Source organism: Kogia breviceps, chromosome 7, assembly GCF_026419965.1.
Source record: "Kogia breviceps isolate mKogBre1 chromosome 7, mKogBre1 haplotype 1, whole genome shotgun sequence".
Taxonomy (NCBI): domain Eukaryota; kingdom Metazoa; phylum Chordata; class Mammalia; order Artiodactyla; family Physeteridae; genus Kogia; species Kogia breviceps.
In genome coordinates, this window is record NC_081316.1 from 39,302,863 (window position 1) to 39,327,519 (window position 24,657).

Here is a 24,657-nt window from a genome sequence, read left to right on the forward strand (position 1 = left end):
ATGTCACTTGCCCAAAGTTGCCTGGCTAGAAGTAGAAAAGCCAGGATGTCATCCCAGCCTGATCTCTTTTTGGTCAGGTCTAACCCTTGCCCTAGTCAGAAGCTGTTTGCTCAATTATTTTGGTGCTCGTGGCCCACAGGACATGACAGCCAGACTGTGGCGCTTGTGGGGGGTTGGGTGGTGTTTGACTTTGAAAGCATTAATACTATTAGAGAAAGAGGGGATGCAAGGTAAAGATTGTCTTGTCTCCTACATTGAAAAAGACCTGCTGTGTAAAGACAAAGCCAGCATGTGGATTCTCCGAATTCCAGCTTGGAATGAGTTTGTTTATAGAATCCTGAAGGTTAGAAGCTCTTGGGAGGTTACTGAGTTCAGCCCTGCTCTTTAGGCATCCAGGAGACACGGGCACCTGGCATTATTAAAGGTCTGGATGTAGAATCCATCAGAACATTTAGCTTGAGAAGTTACCAACTTTAATAAGAGCTTCTGAAGAAATGCACACTTTCCATCACTAAACACCTCTGTCACACACATCCTTTTTCTCATTGTTAACAGAAGACTTTATCCCTTGACCACTTCTGAGAAGGTAGCCTCTTTATCCTACGAAAATATCTCTGCAGCTAATCTCAATTCCATCCAGTTTCCAAGGAAAAGATATTCCTTCTTTTCAAGGGTCAGTTTTTCCCTCTAGATCCCGTTTCCTGAATGTCATAAGGGGTGCTTGCTCATTTCAGATGATGGGTACAACTATATGGCCAGACATTCCTTGAAGCAGACAGAATGTGCTTTAGGCATTGAGAGGAAGGGATGATTCCTATGAACTGATGTGGTGATTGCTGCACTTATTCATTGAATACTTAGTCAGTGCCTACATGTGTCAGAGGCTATGCCAGACTCTGCAGTTATAGCAGCAAACAAGACAAATGTGGTCCTGTCTGTGAAGAGCTTACGGTTGAGTAGGGAAGATAATTTAACAAGATATCACAAATGTGATAAATGTTCAGGATAGCGGGAACATAGGGTTCAATGGGAGTTGATAAAAGAGGGTTCTAACCTGGCTCAGGGATTGTGGAAGGCCTCTCCATGCTGGGAAAGGATGTTATTTAAATTGAGACCTGTCCAGTCAAGGTGAACAACTTGTGCAAAGACCAAGAGGGGAGAGCATGGGGAATCTATACTAGTTGAGTTAGAATGAAAAACGAAGAGCACCAAGTGGATTCTGGAGATAATTGGGAGGTAAAATTGACAGGACTTGGTGATTGATTGGCTGTGATGGGGACGAAAGAGAGGGAAGACTTTCTTGAATTGTCTGGCCCTAAAACTGGAGGAAGGGGGAGGATTTAGATAAGAGAAGATAAATGTGCATGAATGTAAGGGTCATTCACAGCTGAGGGAAGTGTGACCAGCCTTGGCAAGAAGACTGACATGTCACTTCCCAGAACTTCTGCTGCCAGTGTCCTTGTCCCCACGGTGAGCCACAGCTGCCTCCACCCTCTGCAGGAGACCCTCCAACACTAGCAGAAATAAGGCATTACCCTATACATCCACCAGAGGGCAGACAGCGGAAGCAGGAAGAACTACAATCCTGCAGCCTGTGGAACGAGAACCACATTCACAGAAAGATAGACAAAATGAAAAGGCAGAGGACTATGTACCAGATGAAGGAGCAAGATAAAACCCCAGAAAAACAACTCAATGAAGTGGAGATAGGCAGCCTTCCAGAAGAAGACTGACGTGTAATGGAGGTTTGTGAAGGAGAGATAAGGTTGGAGAGGGAGGTTACAGCCAATTATCCAAATTGCTTCCTCCTGAAATAGACTTGGCTTTTCCTCCAGGTAAATCCTGGGGGAGCTCTGGAGGGTGAGTGAGGCATGATTTGCCTTCCCAGAAACCATTTTTAAAAACTGTGCTAAGGAATATGATTTCCACTTTGTTCCCTTAGAGGAGCTTAATTTTGTTGTGTAGTGTGTTATGTGGTGAGGAAAAAAAAAGGCTGAGATGACCGTTTGTGTCTTGATATCAGCTCTCAGATTAATGTGTTGGGTAGAAAAAGGAAAACTGGCTCTTTTCTTTTCCTTCTCCAAAGGTCTGTTACGGTCACATTGACTCCTCTAGCCAGAGCCTCTGCCTCGGTTTCACCACTTCTAGAGCAGTGGTTCTCAAAGTGTGGTCTCTGAACCAGCATCCCCTGGGAACTTGTTAGGGATGCAGTTCTCAAGCCCCACCCCAGATCTACTGAATCAGAGATTCTGGAGGTAGGACCCCCATAAACTGTGTTTTAACAAGGCTTCAGGTGATTCTGATTCTGGTAAGAGTTTGAGAACCACTGATTTAAACAACTGGCTGTTCCCATCCCTCCTGAATTACTCCCAGATTCTTCTATTTATCCTTAAGTCTCCTCCAGATAACCCATCATTCTTTGGGCTGCAGTGGCAATCTCAGATGGATTTTAGTCAGATAATCTTGGGATTCCTTATCCTGTGAGAAGAAAAAAATCATTCTCCGTGGTGACTTCCTTTAGAGCATTACTAATGTGAACAGATAACCCATCTCCTGCACTGCTGGCAGGTGGGGCTCACCTGAGCTGTTTGGTGTACCAGGTGCATGCCCATCAAAAGATTGTTTCCCATCTTACTGATGAGAAGCTTGGAGAAGAGAAATAATGTGAAAGCTATGATCTGGTGGATCTAGAGGACATAAACTGTGAATGTTCTAGTTTCTGTTTCAGTAATACAGGTTCAGTCAGGATAGTCTAGGGTCTGCTCTGGTAATAACAACGACAAATAAAATCTCAGTGACTTAGAACAATTAAGGTTCTCACTTTTGCCCCATGTGTCCATCATAGATCCCCTGAGGGGTTCAGCTCTGTCACCTTTACTGAAGGACCCGCATCTCTGTGCTTCCATGATTGCCAAAGGCCAGAAAAGGGAAACTTGGTGAATTGTGCACTGGCTCTTTCACTCACATCTCATTGGCTAAAGCGAGTCACATGACCACTCCTAACTCCAAGGGGGCAGGGAAGTGCTTTTCTACCAGGCATCTGGGAAGGGAATCAAATATTTGTTGGTCAGCACTAATGACTACGCTTAATAACCCACAGTGCAGATTTACTAAGGGAAGCAGGACCTTTTGAGATTGTCACTGATGAGCATCTTTTGTTGTATGACTAGCATTTGTTTTTTCATTTCACCTTTTCTGTTATGCTACTGAGTTCTTTGTCAGAACCCCCAAGGCAGGTGGGTATCAGTCAACAGGTCCTGCAGACTTGACCCCCAGGGGAGACCCCTGTATACCCAAGCCAACAGGCATGTGGAAATCCCTCTTGGAAGAGCTGATATAAGCCAAGGCTGCATTAATAAAAATATTATGTGTAGAGAGATGGGGAGAGTAGTTCTGGTATACCATGGTGTTTGTGGACCACTTCATTAATTCATTCTGAGTTTATGGAGCCCCAAGGACATGCCAAGCCCCAGATGCTCTGATCTGGGTACTAAATTTCAAGAGGGATGTTGAGCAATTGAGATATCCCTGAGGAGGGGAATCCCCTTATGGAAAGGGGTCTGGAAACCCTGTCTTACGGCCAATCATGTTTAGTCTGTAGGAGAGAAGATGAAGCAGGATGTGCTGTAAATCTTCAAGAAGGGCTGGCAGGTGGAAGTGGGGTATGTTTATCACATGGCTGCCAAAGGCAGGCATATCAGATCAATGAGTAAAAGTAAAAGGCAGGCAAATTTCAGCTCAGTCTCTAATTTTCTAGGAAGGAGATTTTCTATCATCCTTTGTTTCAAGATCTAGAGTTTCATCTTTAACATTAAATGAAGTAATCTACTTCTTAGAATAAGAGTTGGCTTTTTCCATTAATAATAATATTGATATTATTATTATTTGTATAGCTAATACTTAGAGCCCTTTTGATTTATTATCAGGTACTTTTCTAAGTGCTTTCCATATATTAATTTCCACGACAGTCCTTTGAGGAAGATAACGTTATTATCATGGCTGCTGAGGCACAGAGAGGTTAAGAGTCTTGCCAGAAGTCACACAGCTAATAAGTGGCAGAGTTAGGATTTGAAACCAGGTAGTCTGGCCGCAGATGCTATGCCTCTAACTACTACACCTAGTGCCTCTCATTTCAGTGGTCTTCAGGAGACATTCCCGTTCCTTGGCTGTACTTAGGCGTTAATGTGTTGACTAAGTAGGCTACTACTACTTAGAAGTTTTAATTGTAATTGTATTTGCAGTAATGAAATTTGATCTAATAACTTCACGCTTACTTGAAAGGCACCAGCTTCCCCGGTAGTCTCTTCTCCAGAAAACATCCTCAGGCCTTTTTACAGGGCTTCAGTTACAGTGATTGGATCATTTGGTCTCTTCTTCTGAAGGCCTCTTTCCTGATTCTCAGTGATTTTCTTGAATTGGGAGCTTGTGACTTAAAGGGCCACACCCAGGGGCCTTCATAAAGGCAGAAGCCTTGGCACAGAGAACTCCCAGGCTGTGGTTTTGGTGGTTGGTGCTGTGCACAGGAGCATTTACTTCTCAGTGCTGGGATGCCCGGGAAGCCACTGACACCGCCTCTGCAGCTCTTGGGGAAGAGGAGAGAAGCATTCCGGAGCCCTGAGGCTGGCAGCTGATTGACAGCAGGCTGTGTACACTGATCCCCAGGCTCTGTTAAACATTTGATGATGAGGTGGGGTCTAGTTGAGAGAGTATGCGCTCTGGAAGTTCAGAAGCCTGCTCTGCTCAGAAGCCAGCTGTAAAGCCCCCAAGATCGCCTTGGAGTTTCCTAACTAGGGGAGAGGACCCTATCCTGGCCTGTCTTTCTGGGCAACCTAGGAAGTTTAGCTTGCTCCTTCCATTGAGGTCTGAGCAGCCCTTCGATTTCTCACTGGACTGCTTAGGAAAAAAACACAATTGGAATTGCCTAGAATTTCATGAGTGGTGTTTAGAGGATAAGACTTTAAAAGATACTATCTTGCTGAAGGTTAGACTTACCTTCCTGACCTTTGACCTCTTTGGGGGTTCACTCTGCATGTTGCAGGGCAAGACTCTCCAAGGCATATGCTGATTATGCCTGGGGGTGGGGTATCTCCTGCTGCTAGAGATGGCTGTCTTCCGTTCTTGCTGCAGTTTCAAGTTGGTGAAAGCTCTCAGTGAGAGATTAAGAGCCCAGGTTGGCAGAGGGTGTGCGCTACAACTCTGAGCTCGGAGAAGGAGTCTGTCCTGTAGCTCATCTGCTGAGCCCCGGGCTCTGAGGCTGAGGTGTTGCTGTCTGCAGCTGATACAGCCAGCGCCTTGTCTTTCCAGACTGGCAGTCTTGGGCTAGCTTTGCCTGTTGCATTTGGTTGCCATGGCAGCAGAAAAATGAGGAAAAATGGGAACACCTGGCAAGCAGATGCAGAAACTTGACTGTTCAGTTTTCCTTCCTGGTCTAAGAGGCGGTGTTGGTGACAGACACAGGTAAGGGAAGAGGTGATGATGGTGTCCTTAGTTCTTTCAGACACCTGGGTGTTGGCTTGGCTTTGGATGTTGCTGTTTCAAAGGGCATTGGCACTGGGGATGCAGTCGTTGCCACACAGCAACCACGTCTCCGTCTGTCTGTGCTGAGGAAGATGCTGCAGTGGTGGCTTTGCTGTGTGTGGACGGGAAGCTGCTGCTTGCACAGTGATTTTGTCTTCCTGTGACTTCCCTCCTTGTCCTCTTCTTTCACCTCCTCCTGGTCTTGGAAGTACCCAGATCTCCATTAGAAAAGGCTGTTTTTCTAATGTGTAAAGTGGCTGCCTGGTAATCCAGGAGGAGCGGATATGCTAGAAAAGGGCTTGCCAAAGGCTGGAGTTAGAATTGTAGCATCTCTGAAACAGCAGAACAGAGGTGAAAAGGACAATAGAGGTCAAAGTCTGGTTCTCCCTCGGCATAGACAGAGACATGGAGCCTGGACAGCAGAAGAGACTGGACCAGGCTCATATGGCAGAGCGGGACTCGGGCCAAGTTCAGGACAATGCTTGGGTTTGAAGGTGGGAGAGAGGAGCCCTCGAAGTTCACTGGGTTGTTGTTGTGCCCGGTGAGGGCCGCCGTTTGGGCTGGTTCCCAGCCCCCGAGGTGGTATGGAGTAGGGGGAGGAACAGGAACTTGTGTTCAAGAGAGAAGCTGGGGGTAAAGGGGAAGGAATGCAGAAAGCCTTAGCTGAATAATGAGGCCACAGTCGCTGAATGAAAACCCCTGTCAGACAGCCTCCCCCGGGATGTTGGGAGTGTGTACAGGGAGCGTTGGTGGTCCGTCTGTGTCTCTTTTTCTGGGAGGAGGAGGTGTGGAGGTGTCTGCCTGTTTGGGACAAGAACTTTGTTTTATTCCTGCTTTTCATTGTGTATTGCTCTCCGCAAACCCCTTAGGGTAGTGGGTGTGAGCGCCTTAAAAAATGCTGGTTGTGCTGGTTGTTTGTGAGTCTGCCTATTCTCATGCACCCAGTAATCTCAGCTGAGTTCTCCATGTAGAATCCTTGAGGATAGGGCATGAATTGGGGTGCCTATTTTTCTAGGAATTAATGGGCCACAGATGTCATCTAATGATGTCGTCTTCGTAAGAGATTCCTGATTTCTCATAGCTTCTTAACCTCCCATCATAGCCTTGAAGACTCTTGACATTCTCTTTCTCCTGGAGAAAGAAAGGGAGGCCAACCCCCCAGCCACAGGGTTATTACATGTTAAAGAAGCCCCAGCGAAGGTGTTTATAGGGCTGTTTATAGGAAATGATTGCTGTTCAGAAGTTAATGGTCTGGTATCTTCAGCTTTCTGGAGAGAAGTGCCTTAGAAATAAAAATAAAGTATACCTGAGATTTAAATTCTGGAGTCTCCACTGGTAACAGGGACAAACAGCGCTTTTCGTTGAGTGCAGTGCTTCGTGGTTTTCAAAGAGTCATTTCAGTCTACATAACCACCTTGTGAGACGAGAGTTCTTTTCACCTCATTTTGCAAAAATGGAAATTGAGGCCCAGAATAGTGGCGTGACTCTTGGAGAGTCAGTAAGCTGCTGAGCTTTGTTGAGATCCTGTTTTTCTGGGCTCATGGTCTTTCCACCACCCCAGGATCTTCTTGGTTTGGGGGTTGCTCTTGGGATTGAGAAGAGCAAAAAGCCTGTTTCTTCCAGACCTTGGGACTTGCCGTGGGATGGTATCTCTGTGGCGAAGCCTAGGTTTTGGAGTCCAGCTTCTCTCTCGGGCAAGTCATTAATCTCTCTGAGCCTCAGTTTCCTCTTTGACAAAATGGAGAAGGTAAAACTGGCTTTGCAAGGGTAAGTGAGATAATGCAGGCAAAGTGCCTGACACAGCAGGTGCTGGACAAAAACAGGCTGGTCCCTGGGCTTGCTTGACCTTGTGTACCTGTCCCTAAGGGTTGGTGACACTTGGCCTGGCAGCCTACCTGTTGCAACAGCAATGGGGTCTTGCTGTGCTGCCGCTTCAGTCTGCTCCAGTTCCTGACGTTGACTGAGAGGCAGCTGAGGAGCCCATTAACCAAACTCACTTAAATTCAGACCCAGTAGAAAGGAGTGGTTTCTGAATTTATAACTTCTCTCTCTTACTACATCTGACAGTGTCACATGCATTTGCTCCTGGAAATGTAGGAAGCAGAAGCAGCTCCTTTTGTAGATGGGTAAATTGAGGGACAGAGAAAATGACTTCCTGCCCAGGTTCACCTGACACATCCTTGAGGAAGTTCAGAGTAGAATGAAGGTCATTTTCCTCCTGGGCTTCTCCAGACTGATTTCTGTGTGGTTCTAACTTCTTTTGTTCTTTTCAGAGGGGAGGCAATTGAGTTAAAACTCTAGCTCACTGTTTTGAACTTCAGCCCACACCCCTCCAGCAAAATAATCAGCATTCATGTAGCCCAAGTCAAGGAAAGAGAATTCTTTGTTCAAATCATCCCACTGTACTTTGGGAATCAGGATAGCACAGAAACCTGGCAAACAGGCTTTTAAGGTAATAGATTTTATTGAATGACACTAAGAGTCTGCCTTCCCCTAGTGTGTGCAGTTTTTTGTCACCTCTGCCGGCATCTGTGTGACTCATGTGCCTGAGGGCATGCTGCTGGGAACCAAACCACCTTCACAGCTGCTCAACTCAGGGGCACAGGCTCTTCTTCTTCTCTTCTCTGGGGGAGGGCGCTGTTCTTGAGTAAGACCTGTCAGGAGTCTGGGGAGTTGAGGACAAATCAGTGTCTGCCCTGTCAGACTTTTCAGTGGGGAACACACCTGTAAGACGTAACTGGCTGAAGCAAATGTGCCAGAATGCCCACATCCAAGTGATTGTTGCTCCTTTCAGAGTTGTCTCTTCAGGAGGCTACACAGATGCTCCATTGATGTTCCCACTGCTCAAAATAATGTGGCAAATGACCTCTAGAAGTTTCCATCAGAGCCAGCTTTCCAGCCAAGTGAGAAAATTGTTTTTGAGACATTTTTCGTATCCTCGTTTTTGAATACCAAATGGTGTCCCAAGCGTGACCACCATCGTTTTTTGTTTTTTTTTTCTTTTAAACCAGTTGAAATTCCAGATAACTTCTAGTGATTTCCAGAAGTGATAGTCACCCTTTGAGGGACCTAAGAGACCATTGCCCATGCTGAAGAGGTTCAGAGGAACATCCTCTGAATGCAGATCTTGTTACTTGGCCAAGTGGGTAGCTGTGTGCGCCTTGTTCTTTCAAAGAGTCAGGTCAGGGACTGCTAGGTAATGGTTGAGTCTTTTGCTTGAGTGGGGACTCCTGGTGAAGACACGCTCCCTGTTTGTAGAGATGACATGGTCCCCTCTCTGGGGCAGATTTAGTTTGGACTTTAATCTTGTCTGCTAATAAGGCAGCTTTCTCTGGATGTTGCTGAGCAGAGGTCTCTATAGTCATGGAGAATGGAGTTGTCTTCATGTGTTTCTCCCTGTCCTCACCCTGCCACCCCTGTCCCGTCCCTCACTAATGTTCAATGTTGGGGCCACTAACAGTCCATTTCCAGCTGAAATCTCTTCATACCTGGCTCTCTAGGTGGTACTCGTACCTTCTTTCCTCACCTACCCAAGGCTGCAAGGAAGTCTTCTTTCTTCCTGCACTTGTGGCTGGAGGAGCTCCCCAGCCAGCCAGCATCCCAGAAGCTAGTGTAGGGAGGGGACATGAGGTTAGAATACAGGAAGATGACTACGGTTAGAGTTCAAGATTGTAAGGTGCAGAAATGGCAAAAAAATGGGCATCTGTCCTGATTTTCCTGAGCAATCACAAATCCAGATAGTCTCTTCTTTGTCCCACAGAGTAGTGATGGCATATCTAGTTGATGGAATGTGATGCAGTCATTTAAAATGACATGGATGAGTTTAAAAGAAAGGAGAGGGACTTCCCTGGTGGTCCAGTGGGTAAGACTCCATGCTCCCAATGCAGGGGGCCTGGGTTCAATCCCTGGTCAGGGTACTAGATCCCCCATGCCTCACCTAGGGGCCCGCATGCTGCAACTAAAGATCCCACATGCAGCAACTAAGACCTGGTGCAGCCAAATAAATAAATAAATATTTTTTTTAAAAAAGAAGAAGGAGAAGATGTTTATATTACAATAAGTTTAAAAATCAAGATGAAAAATTGTAAACACAGTATGATCACAATTATATAAAAACAAAAAAGCACACATCCCCCACCCCCCAAAAAAAACAGGCATATGAAAAAGAATGAAAGTAAATATACCAAGTATTAAAAATGACTTTCCTGTGGGTAACAGGACTATGGTGATTTTTTTCCTTCCTTTTAGCTTTTTTCTTATATTTCTCAAGTATTCTATAATAACCCTCATATCAGTGTCTTAAATGGGAGCCAATTAAACTTGATAAAATCCCGAACAAACCTTTCTTACTGTTGGACTTTGTGTCCTGAATTTTGGCTTAGAGATACAGCTGCCATGACTGAGATAACCTGAGAACTCTTCTTCCTTGTCTCAACCTCTGTAAATCTGAAGTCAGGCAAGACCAGGTTCCAGGAAGACGTTTCGGGCATAGTTCTGTCTGGAGGCAGGGGCTGGACAAGGCAGCCTCTCAGAGCCCCTTCCCACCCCCGGTTGGCGATTATCTCTGCTGCACACAGCTTCTGCCAACAGTGAGCGGGCTCTAAGTGTGGTGACATTCTCTGAGTGGGGAGCAGTAACAAAAGTCTGGCTGGGATGGAGGCCGGGGGCGGGGAATCTGGAGTGAGTGCCTGAGCTGACCAGGAGCCAGTGATCTTTCTCCCTGGTGGGACTTGCACCTCCAGCTGCCAAGCATCCGGCAGGGCCCAGCCGCTTGGAAAGCTGGTGCCCGCTGCAGTGGTCCTGCTGCTGGCACAGCTCAGAGAGCACGGGGGTCACAGCTACTTCCGCGAAGGACTTCCCTAATGGTACACGGTGTCAGGTGTCTGTCTTGGGGTGTGGGAAGGATCACTTATCCTTTGAGCAGCAGTGGTTTTGAAGGAAGCAGCATGTCTCCAGGGTGGAAACTAGGATTTTCCCTCATAGCCCCTGTGTAAAAGTGAGCCTGGCGAACAGACATCCAGAGCGTGTCTTCCTCAGCTGTGTCTTGCCTGGATCCTCCATCTCCATCTCCTCAGGGCCCTGGCCCAGGCCTCCAAATTGGATTTTCTCCACTCCTCAAAAGCGAAAAGCCTCAGTTTACTGCAGCCTCCTGGATCGTGTTGCCCAGCCATAGAATGCTGGGACTTAACACTTTGAGGAAGGCTTACAGATCCTAGAGTTAGCAGGGTCTGGGAGTCAAGAATTGAGCTGTTTAAGGATAGGGATTGGATTGTGTGGAGTCATCTGCTGCCACTGCTGCTTTGAAAGACTCTGGCAAATGCTGGGGCTCCGTGGAGGCAGGTAAGAAGGGTTCTCTGTGATGGCTCTTAAGTGCTATACCATGATGTTCCCAGGGCGCTGGCCCTCCCAGGGCAGGTGGACCTTCTTGGTGGGACGCATGATGTTGCTGGATGCTGATGGGGACACATCAAGGGGAATTTCACTGGGGATGCAGGCATGCTTCATTTCTTCGTGCTCTCCAGGCATGGCACAAGGGGTTAATATCTTCAATGGCTCTATTTTGGGGCTAATGGAGTGTTCCTAGAATAAGACTCTTTGTTGAGTAATCTATTTCGGGAGGCAAGCCCCACTGGCATTTATGGTAAGCAATCCTGTGTATCTGGGGGTGTGGATGTGTGTGCAAGTGGTTTCTTGTTACTAATTAGAAACAGCTTCTTTGGGGAGCCAGGGGAAATGGAGGTGTGTGTGTGTGTGTGTGTGTGTGTGTGTGTGTGTGTGTGTGTGTGTGTGTGTGTGTGTGTGTGTGTGTGGATGTGTGTGTGTGTGTGTGTGTGTGGATTGCTTTTGCTGTAAAGAGTGGGGTAAATCGTGTGTGCCCATCTGATGGGGCAGTTGCCACAAACACCCGAGTAGGAGGATAAAGGTGGGGACCTTGGGACAGCAGGCAGCAGTGACCTGGCCCCTTCGTGGGGTGTCAGGCTGTGGAGATTGCCCATTTGTCATGCTCTTGATTCCCTGAAGCACGTGGGTAGGCTGGGTGTCGTGGCCCTCTAACGGCAGTCTGGAGTTAGGTGGTGTCTAGAAGATCTGTCCTGGGCTGTTTAAGGTCCCATCAACCAGTTCTAACCTGAAATAAATCTTAGATTCCACTTCCCATTGCAGCCTGGCCACTTATTCACTGGATTCCCTTCTGTCTCCCCACAGGCCAAATCCACATATGTCGAAGCAAGAGAGAAACCAAAGACCGTCCAGCATGGTCAGTGAAACGTCCACGGCTGGGACCACTTCTACCGTGGAGGCCAAGCCTGGCCCCAAGGTGAGCTCCTGGCCACTTCCCCTCTTCTGTATTTTGCCAGGCCCCTTTGTAGCCAGAAACCCATTTGATCTTCACCATAGTTTTGTGAGGGAGACATGTAAAAAGTATTCTCCCCAAATGACAGATCAGGAAATTGAGGCCAGTTGGGGTTATGTCACATGTCCAGGAAAACAGGTGATTGCTGACAGAACCAGGACTGACATCTATGTCCTTGGCCGCATTCTTCATTTTCCTGTCGTGTCTTTGGAGGGCCACACTTCTGTTCACATGTGTGTCAAAGACCGCATGGTGAGATTCACAACAGAAGGGCCCAGAGGTTTCTGTGCCCACAATATGGAAACACTGACTGAGGAGCAAGGAAGAGAACCAACATTGTAGAGAGGGGAGGATGCTGAGGAGTGAACCAGATAGGAGGGGTAAATATCTGGAAATTGACAAATTCTGTACCCAAAATGTAGCATTGCTCCAGAAAGCCATAGGACATATTAGGGCCAGCAGCTGCTGGTGAAAGTTGATTGAAAAATCCCTTTACTTTTTTTTTCCTCTGTGACCCAAACAGGAAGCTTGCTAGCTCTTGCACCTGCCTTTTAATTAGGATGCTGCGGGCGGGCCGTGTGCACGCCCATCCTCTGTCTTCTTGCTGTTCTTTTGATCAGAGGGCTCTGCTGCATAGATGAAGGCACAGGGAGCCTACAGCCCTCCTATCATGCAAATGCTTTTTGGGCCTCCCCAAATCCCCCCTGCTGCTAGAGTTCAAGTCTGCTCTTTCCTAGATCATAAAGTCCAGCAGTAAAGTCCACAGCTTTGGAAAGAGGGACCAAGCCATTCGGAGGAACCCCAATGTTCCGGTGGTGGTGAGGGGCTGGTTGCACAAGCAGGTGAGGAGACTGAGGAGGGAAGGGTGGCAGGGAGGTAGTTCTTGCTGAATTCCTTCCTTACCCTGACCCCCGGGAACTGGGAACAGGCTAATAATAAGCTTTCTGTTCCTGAGTTTGTCTGAAGCCAGTAGATTCTGCCCACTGTGCTAAGTGACTTGCTGTTCGTTTTTGTGAGTCGGCAGTCTGCTCAATGGCTGCAGTTTCCTTCCTCAAACCCACTTAACCGCTTCGGTTCCCAGTGCTCTTGGCTGTTCTGGGACTCGGGCCCGAGTGTGAGTGGGTCAGTATGAATCCAGCCTTACCGCCAATCCTCTGCCAGCACTTGCCTTCCTGATGTGAAAGAGCCTGTGTTATCATTTGCCTGAAAAATCCCATCTTTTCCTTTCCCCCAGTCTAACACATACCTAGCATCCTAGCACCTCAGATTCCAAATCAGCCCAACTCAGCTCACTGTCTCCTCACCCCTTACCTGTCTTTTTCCCCGAAACTGTTTTTTCTGGATCTTGGTGGGGTTATACCACCATTTTCCCAGGCACCCAGGTTGGAAACTTCAGCACCATCACCAGCTCCTCCTTCTCCCACAGGCCACCCTTCATCTCTAGCTTCACCACACTTCACCACAACTCCACCAGAGGCAGTTGTTCTGCCTCTGGTCCTCTGGCCTTGGATAGGCTGTGAGCTCCCAGGGTCAGAGAACACATCCCTTTTGTCTCCTTCCTTCTTTTCTTGTCATCCATCCATTCATCTACCCACCCACCCACCAACTGCCTGCCGTGTTCTAAGTGCTCTCACAGCAACGACAAAGAGATGAGTAACGTGGTTCCTGCCCCTTGAGGAACTCATGTCATAGTCTGCAGGGGGAAACATAGAAACACCTCTCACGTGTCATGTCATCACCCAGCACAGTCTCTCACATAGCATATTATCCAAAAAAACACAAATTCTGAGAGCAATGATGTGCATTTTTACTAAAGGCTTTGTGGGAAAACAGAGGAAGACATTACCTTTCACACTACACAGAATAAATTCCTAAATGTCCCCTTGAAATCTCTCCCCCCAGTTCTGCTCCGCATGGCAGCTCCCACAGCTCTCCAGCCTCTTCTGGCCAGAACTCCTCTGGCATCACCCTCTCTTAATGATATCCTCTTCCCTCACAGCTCTGTTCTCATTCTCTTTTCTTACCTGAATAATCTAACCCTCTGACTTTTTCCACTTGCATCCCCGTCTCCTCCGTTAAACAAAAGGATGCGCCTTTGAAATGTGGAGGTAGAGGGAAGGTATTGTAAATAATCCTTCTCCCCAACAGACACCCCCTGGCCCAGGCCCCTCGGCTCCTTGGCTGTGCTGTAGCTGTAACCAAGGTCTGTGTACAGTGCTGTGGGCACACAGCAGAGAGAATGTAGCTATGCTTGGGGGAGTCCTGAAAGGCTTTCCAGAGGAACTGACATTTGAAGCAGATGTGGAAGGATGGAGAAGAGCTTTTCAAACAAAGCAAGTATCATATGCCAGATCACCTGGTTAATGCAGAAGATAAAACCAAGAAATGCAGGAGCTTAGCAAGTTTTTAACACTTTAGTAAATGGAGAATGAATACAATTTTTAAAAATTTAAGCCTGTCAAAAACTTTTGCAGAAGGAAGACAATTTTAACAGCTAAACATGGCTCTGGAATTTTCCTAGGTTTGGGAGAAAAGTGACCCTAAAACTACTATTTTCCTACCCTAGCCATATTTTAAAAATTTTTTCACAAGACAATCCAGGTCTTTTTCTGTTGAAAGGAAGGAAAAACACAGCAAAATCAGTCCTTTGTGGTAGATAACTGAACTTAGTCTAATGAGAACTTTGCCTCATTGATTAATTAGCTAACTTAAACTCTTTGTTTCATACTATGTAAACCAATTTTCTAATCAGTATATAAGTGAAGATATTTTACAGTGTAGCACCTGAATCAGTGAATGAATGAAGGAAAGAAGGAATAAATAAATAACTTCCCTTTTGTTTAAAAACTGATTTCTTTCTTAATGGATGAACTGTATTTTGGGGGTTTTTTGGCCACACTGCGCGACATGTGGGAGTTCCCCAACTAGGGATCGAACCGCGCCTTTTAGTGGAAGCATGGAATCGTAACCACTGGACTGCCAGGGAAGCCCAAGAACTGTTTTTTTTTTTTTTTTTTCTCTCTCGTGGTACGCGGGCCTCTCACTGTTGTGGCCTCTCCTGTTGCAGAGCACAGGCTCCAGACGCGCAGGCTCAGCGGCCACGGCTCACGGGCCCAGCCGCTCTGTGGCATGTGGGATCTTCCCAGACCGGGGCACGAACCCGTGTCCCCTGCATCGGCAGGCAGATTCTCAACCACTGCGCCACCAGGGAAGCCCTCAAGAACTGTAATTTTGAATTCATATCTTCCTTTCTAAAAGGAGGATGCTTGTGATACACTAGCCTGTTTACAGGAAACAAAACTTCCTGGGGATAAGCCATCGTTGGATCTAAATTTTAATGTCCTATTCAAAGAATGGCTATGCAGTAAAAACTTATTAATTTATTGAAAGAAAGTGAATATGGGCAAGTCTCGGTTCCAGAATCAGGCTGTACATGACTGGGGAGGGGGAACAGTATGTTCAGATATTGCCCTGATTAGTTTCCTTTGCTTTGCAGGACAGTTCTGGGATGAGGCTGTGGAAGAGGAGGTGGTTTGTGCTTGCTGATTATTGCTTGTTTTACTATAAAGGTGAGCTGAGGCTCAGGCCACCAAGGGGTCTTTGTGCCAGAGGGGGTGGTGAGGTGATGCAAATGGTGGTCTTCTCAAATCCAGTGAATTGACCAGTGGCCTGAGCTAATTGATGACCTGTTAACCTGCCAGAGTGTTCACTTTTACATATGTGCATGGTTGGTGATTTCATTTTTACCAGTCCCAGCACTGGAAGTGTCATTTGTTGAGTTAAAATAATAGAATCTGGTTTGCCTTCTACTTAAGGTCTCAAGATCTGGAGGTTTTCCAGCTTCTGCCCCACATGGGGCACAGGCAAACCTTTGATTCAATTTGGAGAGAGATGGGAAGTATAGGTGAACATTATATTTTGTAACCTGTTATCTGGATTTATCCCCTGTTATTGGATGGGCAACTGGTGAATTAAATTGGCCATATGAACATTTGTGGAGCCCCAATACATAGAATTAGGGGCTGTGCAAAGGTGAGAAGGAAGTAAGGCTCAAAATATGGAGGAAGAGATAGCCTAATTTTAAGACAAGACTAGGTTTTGGAAGACATCCAAAGTGCTTAGGCAGTTCAAGAGGAACAAGAAGCCAAATCCATATTGGAGAACTTGGGCAGGCTCCTTAGAAGAATTAGGGCTCGAGTTGGGCTTTTTAGGTTAGGCCCATGTGTAGGGGGGGAAGATGGGCATTTAGGCAGAAGAAACAACTTGATTAAAGTTCTAGAAGCAGAAGAAAGTGGAATGACAGACCTGCAAAGCCAGAGTGAGTCTTGCATGGAGCACACACTAGGAGATAAGGCTCAGGAGGTGGGTAAGAGCCAAAATGCAAAAGGGCTGTGACACTAGGCAGAGGAAGTTGGACTTCATTCTGTATCCAGTGGACGGTCAGCAAGTGCCTTTGGGTGGGACAGCAGTGGGACCAGTTCTGTCATTAGGAAGTTACCTCTGGTAACGAAGACGGTTTGGGGGAGGAAGAGCATAGACGTAAAAGGTAGGATATTTCACACCTGCTCTCACATTGCCTATGAGGTGTGTACCACCCAGCATTCCCTTCCCCATCCTTTACAAAAGTTTAAATATCACCTTCTGAAGCCTTCTCCACTTCCCCAGGCTGTGTGCCACTCCTGTCTGTGTGTTCCCGCAGCACTTGGTATGCCTTGTATTTCAGGAGTTAGCCGGTCGAGCTGAGCGTGTTTACATGCCTGTCCCTCTCCTCGGGGACAGGGCCCTGTCTGATTCACCTGTGTAGTTCCAGCACTAGCACAAATGTCCCCAGAGCACCTGAATGGGCAATCCGTGATTGCAGTCATCCTGGGAGAGATAAGGAGCCTTGAACTAGGGCAGTGGGACGGACCAGCCCACGGAAGGTGCCACAGAAGGTTATTCAGATTTGTATTTCCATTCAAAGACAGCCGAGAAGAAGTGGTCCTGGGGAGCATTCCTCTGCCCAGCTACGTGATCTCAGCAGTGGCCCCCGAGGATCGCATAAGTCGCAAGTATTCCTTTAAGGTACTGCCCCCCGGCTCCTCCAGTGCAGCAATTCCATCCTAAGAAATGTTGTGTTCCCCAAAAAAGCTTCACAAAAGCAGTTGTTTCTGCTGGGGGTTGGGGGAAGAAGTTAAGAGGTTGAGCGTTTCAGACTCACGTTAACAAAGTTATCAATTCTTTAAACAAGAATAATACCACATCACAGTACTTTCATTTGTATCTTAGCTTTTGAGTCCCCCAGCCTTGCTTAAGTATTTAGACCCCTCTTTTCCTGCTGCTATTTCTGTGACTAGTATCAGCACAGCCCTTCTCATGCTTTCATACCGCTGTCACTGTCCCCGGTGACTCCAGAGTTGCTGTGGGTTAAAGATTCTGGATCCTCCTTCGCTTCACGTTGCATGATATGGTATTGCTTTATTTCGGTAAAACCTTTTGTGACTGAGAACCACTTTTATCCGTGTTACCTCATCTGATCCTTTGGGGAGCCTGTGAGGTCAGGATCATTAGCTTCATTTTATAGATTAGGAACATGAGGATCAGAGAGCTGAAAAAACTTGCCCACAGTCCCAAAGTTGGAAGATGATGGAGGCAGATCTCCACCCTGAACTCTGTCCTCTTTCAGTTGCATTACAGGGAGGGAGGACAATTTCTTTCTCTTCTTTGCTTTTCTTCCATGTCTTACTCTGGTCACCCGTATACACATTGCAGGAGGTGGGAGGTGGTTTCAATTAATGTTTATTGTTATCGTTTTAGGAATACTGTTGTATTAAATTGTTCAGAGCCTCTCTTGCTTATTGTTGGCTCTGAAAACATTTTGTTCGATGGGTGTCACCCTGGTCTTTTGCAGCCTGAAAGCCTTCCTCAGAAAAACCTTCCCTTCTAGGGTTTAGTGTTGCTACTGGGCAAACGATCGGGATAACGCTGTTGCACGTGAATTTGGGGGTGGGGGAACAGCGTTTGGGATATCCTCAGAGTAACTGATTATAATAACTATATATAGTTCATCTTAACGCTTCGTTGGGAGGTGTGAAAATACATTCTAGGAAAACATCTTTTATGTGTCGTACATTCTTCTTTTTTTAATAGGCTTCACCAAGAGTGTTCCCTAAATATATTTTCTGGGAGACAGAAGGCATGCATGTTTGGGGGGATGATTGGGGTCTTCAGGGTCTGAGAAGGGAGAAAAGCTATTGCAGTCAGAATGGGTGATGTTCAGGTGGTTCTCCAGACAGGGCTGTGGTTTCCTGAGTGTGAAAGAGTTCCCTTCCCTTTGGGTTGCAGTGTCATTCTTTTAGGAACCTGAGGATGGGCCCTGGGACAGTTCAGGATCCATGTTCTTGGGCATACTGAGGAGTGTGCAGTATTTTGTGTCCTGGGCCTTACGCTTGCCTCTGATATCAATTCTTCCCAGTTTGCAGAGCTGAAATTCTCTGACTGTTGCTAGGGCACCTTGCCTGAGATTGTTCAGAGTATCTGTAGTGGTACATAGGCAGAGCCTGAAGGGTTATGTGGTTCTCTCTTGTCTGTCTTTTCTAACTGTACTCGCAGGCAGGCAGCTCCTAGACACTGTCAGGGAGCCAGGGTGCTAGATGCACCCTGAGGCTCCTCTAGGTCTGTAGGAGGAGCCAAGCAGGGCTCTCGGTGGCCTTTAGGAGCCATCGTTCCCCCCCACCCCACCCTTGAGCTTTAGTCACAGCCTGGAATGCCCTGAAGAGTTCCCCAACTCTTACTTACTTCTCCTTCAGGTGTCTGCTCAGGGGCCACCTCCTCCAGGAAGCCTTCCTTAAGTCCTCGGGTTAGGTACTTTTCTTCTGAACATCCACAGGTCTGGTATCACTGCACTATAAATGGTTGATTACCCATTCAGAGCTTTCTCCAGGAAAACTAACCATCAGCTAGTTCTGCCAGGGTAGATGGGGCTAGTCCCATTCTGCAAACAGATAACATGGAGCAGTCATTTGTAGTAGGAGTTGTGGTGAATGACACTCCTTATACTTCCCAAGTTAAGGTTGGTTCAGGCTTACTACTGTTTCATGTTTAGTCCTCTGTAAGTCAGTGATTGTTCACTGAATCACCTTAGCTTACTCAAGTAAATGCCTGCCCCAGAAGCCGCTGTGGAACCCTTAGCTGCAGGCTGAGTTTGCCTGGACTCCCTTGGCACTGGGCTGGATGGATTCAGATATGTGAATGTCACAAGCAGGCCCATATTTAATATCGTTTTTGGACCTGGATGTTAGGCATGTGAGTGGAGAAGTGAATGCTGACAGTTCACCTGAGAGATTTTATCCATGACCATTGGTGATTTTAGAAACATGTCATTTTCCAGATTCTGTTTAGTTCTCTCATTTTGCTTTCTCTGACTGGTCCTTGCATGGCGTCTGTCTGTCATTCTGGATCCAGATTATCAGACTAGTGATCTGTATCAGACTCATTTCTGGATAGAGCCTGAGAGCGCTGTACAGAGAAGCTTGGACTCAGAGTCAGATATTCCTAGGTGTGAATCCTGCCTCCAACTTTTCGTTCATTCAAAAAACATTTATTGGGCACGTACTATGTACCAGGCACTGTTCCTGGGGTTATAGTAGTGAACAAAATAGACAGAGTCCCTGCTCTCATCGAGTTTATATTCTGGAGAAGAGAGAGATGATAAACAAGCATGTAAAATAAAGAATACCAGGTAATAGGTGCTGTGAAGAATCTGTGACCAAGCGTGGAAATCTAGGAAAGTTACTTAACTTCTCAGAGCTTCACTTACCACATCTGTAAAAGAGATTCTGTTCCTTCCTTATAAGGCTGTTGGGCTTAAAATGAGATTAAAGTCACGGAAGTACCTAGGAGACACATAGTAGGCACTCTGTAAATCTTCCTATTTCCACATCATTTTCCTATGTGGATTTGGTGAGCTTTTTCCTTGCGAATTTAAAGGACCTTGCTTATCAGAGCACAAGGGGGAAAACCTCTTGTTCGCAGTCCATTGCAGTTGCTCTTCCCAGTACCTGTGTGGAACACGTGAAAGCACCTTGAGGCTTCCTGACGTATAGTAGGTGTGCCAGGGTCTCCAGTCAAGTGTTAGACTGCTCAGCTGAACTTTGTATTGCCTCTTTGGCGAGACAAAAGAGCAGCTTCCTTGATGGGCGTACATCATGTTTCATGCCCAAGCAGGAAGCAGAGTGAATATCTGCACCGAGCTGCCTGCTGTTGAGCAGCTGATTTTTGAATCAATTCCAGTCAGCAGGTGCTTCAGAAGAACCAAAACAGGGATTCCCGAGAGTCTGCTTCTATGGAATGAGGGTTTTTAAAAAAAATCTCTTTCTCAAATAAACCTTGAATTGACTGTGTGCCCCTCCCTAAGTGGGAGTAAGAGAAGTAGGAAACAGATACAGCTGCGGGGCTTTTGCTGTGGGGAACAGACACAGCTGTTCCTAGGCCTGGCTTCACCAACAAAAGGGAATCCAGCCCGTGACGTTTTTTCCAGGTGTGGAAATAAGCTGGGTGGTGCGTGGGCTTTTAGTCTGGAAGAAGGGAGAACCTGGCCGGGGCGTTTCTGGTTTTTGCTCCTGGAAGTGAGATGCACACTAACCTCTCTGACCTGGGTTTCCGTCTTCTCCCTCCAGGCCGTGCACATGGGGATGCGAGCACTCATCTATAATAGCTCTCAGGCCGAGCAGTCAGGCATGAGGACCTACTACTTCAGTGCTGACACCCAGGAGGACATGAACGCTTGGGTCAGGGCCATGAACCAGGCTGCACAGGTGCTATCTCGATCGTCACTGAAGAGGTCAGTCCCCATGGAGGGTCCCTGCCAGAGCTCTTCCTACACAGGTGGGGGAACCCAAATAAGAACTCTTGGATGCCCAGAATTCCACCGTTCACTCACTCGTATTAAGCATTGCCCTCTCTTTGAAGTCCTTTTAAATGGTGACCTCTTCCAGGAGGAGACTGTTTACAGGGCCAACGCAAGCTGCAGGCAGAGCTGGAAGGTCCCCTAGGAATTATCTAGTCCACTGTCCTCATTAAACAGAGAAACAGGAAGGGCTGGGAGGGTGAAATGACTGCCTGGGATACACAGCCTTGGTACCTGGTTGTATGTTTCTCAGTCTTTCTTCTCTTGTGTTTGGTGGGAGGGAAAACATTGGGGGCTAAGATTGGGGAGGAGGGAGCGGACAGACAAGAAAAATCTTGCAAACTGGAAACATGCCACTGACGGCCCACCTTGTTGTTGGGAGCTGACTTGGGAGCTGTCTTCCAGCTGCCTCTTCCCTCGAGCGGGCCAACCAGGGTACCATCAGGGATCTTGAAGTTCCTGAGTCTGTTGACTGTGGGTGATTCCCTGTGAGAAGGCAGAGGAGAAACGAGTGGAGTCGTGGGCTTGGAGAAGGTGGGGCAGTCCTGGAAAGTCAGGGTGCCTTTAGCCAGTCCCCATCTGACATGAGCCCCGTTCTTCACTCTCTGGACACCTTGCTCTGCTTAGAGGCCTCTTTGACAAAGGTCTGTTAGTGAGGCCTCAAAACAAGAGTAGTGTTCTCCAGCAACCTAAAGACAAGATTCTTCAGTAACTGCAAATGGGTTTCACATGGATGTTTTTATATTGCCCACCTTTTCCAACTCATGTGTATGCAATTGTTGGTGTTAGTGGTACTTCCTAGCTTCATGATATCTTTCCTGAGACGATCAGACCCTTGATATAGATAGTGACCTCCCTCAAGAGGCCAGGTTGGGGTCAGGCTCTACCCTTGGAGCTTCCTAGCAACTCAGTCGAGCATTTGTCATGCTGGGGTTTTTTTTCTGTCTATTTTTCAGTATCCTAGGCTTCAGGTGGGAATCACCTTTTGTATATTCTGCACGCCTGACATATAGTAAGACATATAGTGTCTCTTGAGTGAGTAAGTGAGAGATTGGAAGAATGAATGAATATGTTGAACAGAACAGGACCAAAGATTGTCCTGGAGGTTTCCCCGTGGTCCCTGAATCAGTAACTCTTAACTACAGGTATTCGGTCAGGTTTGCCTCTACTTAGCATTGTCATCCAGCCTGAATTTTTCTGTTGTGTCCATAATGATGATATGAAAGCCTGTGCCATTAACCTGCAGGTACTCTGTTCAGAGTGACATTGGCATTTCCACCTTCATCCTAGGAGAAGGAAACTGGGCATGTTTGACATGACTTAATCCTAGTGTACATGCTCACTGTTTCCTAGTTTCTGTTGTTCATTCTTTTTTTAAAAAAAATTGTTATTTATTTATTTATACATACATACATACGTACGTACAAAAAGTGAAGACATTCCCTGGCGGTCCAGTGGTTAGGACTCCACACTGCCAATGCAGGGGACGCAGGTTCGATCCCTGATCGGGGAACTAAGATCCCACATGCCACGTGATGCGGCCAAAAGAAAAAAAAAATCAGCACAATAAAGGCGAGAAAAATTAAAAATTAAAAAAAAATACAGGGGCTTCCCTGGTGGCACAGTGGTTGAGAGTCTGCCTGCCGATGTAGGGGACGTGGGTTTGTGCCCCGGTTCGGGAAGATCCCACATGCCGTGGAGCGGCTGGGCCCGTGAGCCATGGCCGCTGAGCCTGCGTGTCTGGAGCCTGTGCTCCGCAACGGGAGAGGCTGCAACAGTGAGAGGCCCGCGTACCGAAAAAAAAAAAAAAATGCAGAAAGTAAAGAGAAATATCCTTGGTCACCTTCCCAGGGTTACCTCTGTTACCAAGTTAACAGGGATCCTTTTAAACTATTTTCTATTCATATATGTGCGTGTATGTGCTTATATAAATATAGAGGGGTTTTTTGTGCTTTTTTAATAGCATGAATGATATTGATCTTGAAAATCATTCTGTATCAGTGTATATGGGCTACCTTTATTTTTGACTGTTGTATGGTACTTCATAAGGTAGAGGTACCACAATGTATTTAAGCATGTGCCATATCTTGGATAGCTTATTTTTTGTCCTCTTTTACCGTTGTAGTTAGTTGTGTAATGAAAAACTTTCTACAAGCCTCTGCATGTGTGAGGCTTTCAGATTGCTAGGTCAGTATACAATGCATTTTTAATTTTAATCAATACCACCAAACTGCCCTTTAAAGAAAGCTGTATATTCCACTAGTGAGAGCGCTCATTTCCCCACATCTTTGCCAACAGTTGATATTATCAATCTTTTTCATTTTTGCTGAGCTGCTGTGTATATAAATGGTATCTGGTTATTTTAATGTGTATTTTCATGATGGTAGGGACCTTTTATATTTATTGACCACTTGTATTTCCTCTGCACTGAATTGCTGGTACCTATTCTCTGCCCATTTTTCTACCGAGTTGCTTGCTTTTCCTTGGTGCTTCCTTTCCTACATGTGCTGATATCTGCCCAGTTAGGAATGCAGCTTAGCCTATTGCAGAGGTTGGTTATAGGCTCTCCAGTCTTGTAATTTAGTCTGTAATATTCTGGCATTTTCCCTGTTCTCTTGGATTCCTCAGAGATCACCTGAGAGGTTTCTTTTCTTTTTTTTTTTTTTTTTTTTTTTTTTTTTTTTTTTTTTTGGTACACGGGCCTCTCACTGTTGTGGCCTTTCCCATTGTGGAACACAGGCTCTGGATGCACAGGCCCAGCGGCTACGGCTCACGGGCCCGTGGGATCTTCCCGGACCAGGGCATGAACCCGCGTTCCCTGCGTCGGCAGGCGGACTCTCAACCACTGCGCCACCAGGGAAGCCCCTGAGAGGTTTCTTGAGCCCATCTCCGAGTTCCCTTAGGGCCCTGGTGTGCTAACAGCTGGGCCTTTTCCATCTTCCTCCCCACCTTGGTCTTTCAGTCTCTCCTAACCAAGGTTGTTCTCTTATTCATGATGAAGTTCATTCATCTTGATGAAGATAAGGAACTAAATCCAGAAGTTGAAGAATTCAACTTTATTTGTGCTGTGGTCATCTTCCCAAGCAGAGATACCTATGTCTCATATTTTTTTTAAAGTTCTCCCCTTCTTTATTTTAATTCTTAGAAAATAGAAATTTTTGTTTTCTTTTACTTTGCTTTAAATAAACAAACCTCATTCCCTTCTAGACTTTACCATTTTCGTAGTCATTCATGTAGGCCCATTCCACTGGATTTGTATTTTATCTCTGCTTGATGCATTTCTTGTGTCCTTTTATAACGTGAGCTCTGAGAGCTCCCTGTGTTTTTACATTGGTTTCTTTCTACTAGCAATGTTAAATGGGTTCATTCTTGTGTCCCAGCTTTGCTCAGTTCTTCGTGCCTGACTAGGGCACTGGGTCAAAGATAACTTGAGAATGAGATCAGGCTTAATAGGAAAAAGTGCTGTGATTGATAAGTGATGTCTGCCTTGAACCGTTCAGGATGAATTTGCTAGCTGAGATTAGGATTTTTTTTTTGTTGTTTTTTTAAACTTTTTCCTACCTGAAGATTTTGTAATTAACTATCGGATTTTGGTTTCAGAGGGGCTCCTTCCCTTCTCCACTGGGCTGCCTTCCAGATCTCAGGCCATTTGTATTGCCCCTAGCTTTTTTCTGAACTTTTAAAATGTGTTCTTACTATGCTCTTAATAAACTCTTAAAATCCCATAATCATCTTTGCCCAAGGTTTCTTCCCCATTTAAAAAAAAAAAAAAAAACTTGTTATACCTTCTGATGCAGACGAAAAGCAGAATAGCATTTCCTCTTAATTTTCTAAGAGATAAAATTGTCAGCCAAGGAAATTCAGACTTATTAAATGTTCTATTTTACCAGAATAAGATGTC

At 46.2% G+C, this 24,657-nt stretch overlaps 1 protein-coding gene across 18 annotated transcripts in view; it reads left to right on the forward strand.

Annotated features, from left to right (window-relative positions):
• The window catches only part of PLEKHA7 (pleckstrin homology domain containing A7), a 242,947-nt gene that overhangs the window by 159,222 nt on the left and 59,068 nt on the right, over positions 1–24,657 (forward strand). For all 18 annotated transcript variants that reach the window (XR_010841356.1, XM_067038143.1, XM_059069813.2 and 15 more), the window contains 5 exons: positions 11,722–11,833; positions 12,607–12,711; positions 15,366–15,438; positions 16,833–16,933; positions 20,527–20,690. Coding sequence is in view for 17 of the 18 variants with exons in the window: in XM_067038143.1 (XP_066894244.1) it covers positions 11,722–11,833; positions 12,607–12,711; positions 15,366–15,438; positions 16,833–16,933; positions 20,527–20,690 (555 nt within the window). In the remaining variant the exon portion in view is untranslated. The remainder of the gene's footprint in view (positions 1–11,721; positions 11,834–12,606; positions 12,712–15,365; positions 15,439–16,832; positions 16,934–20,526; positions 20,691–24,657) is intronic.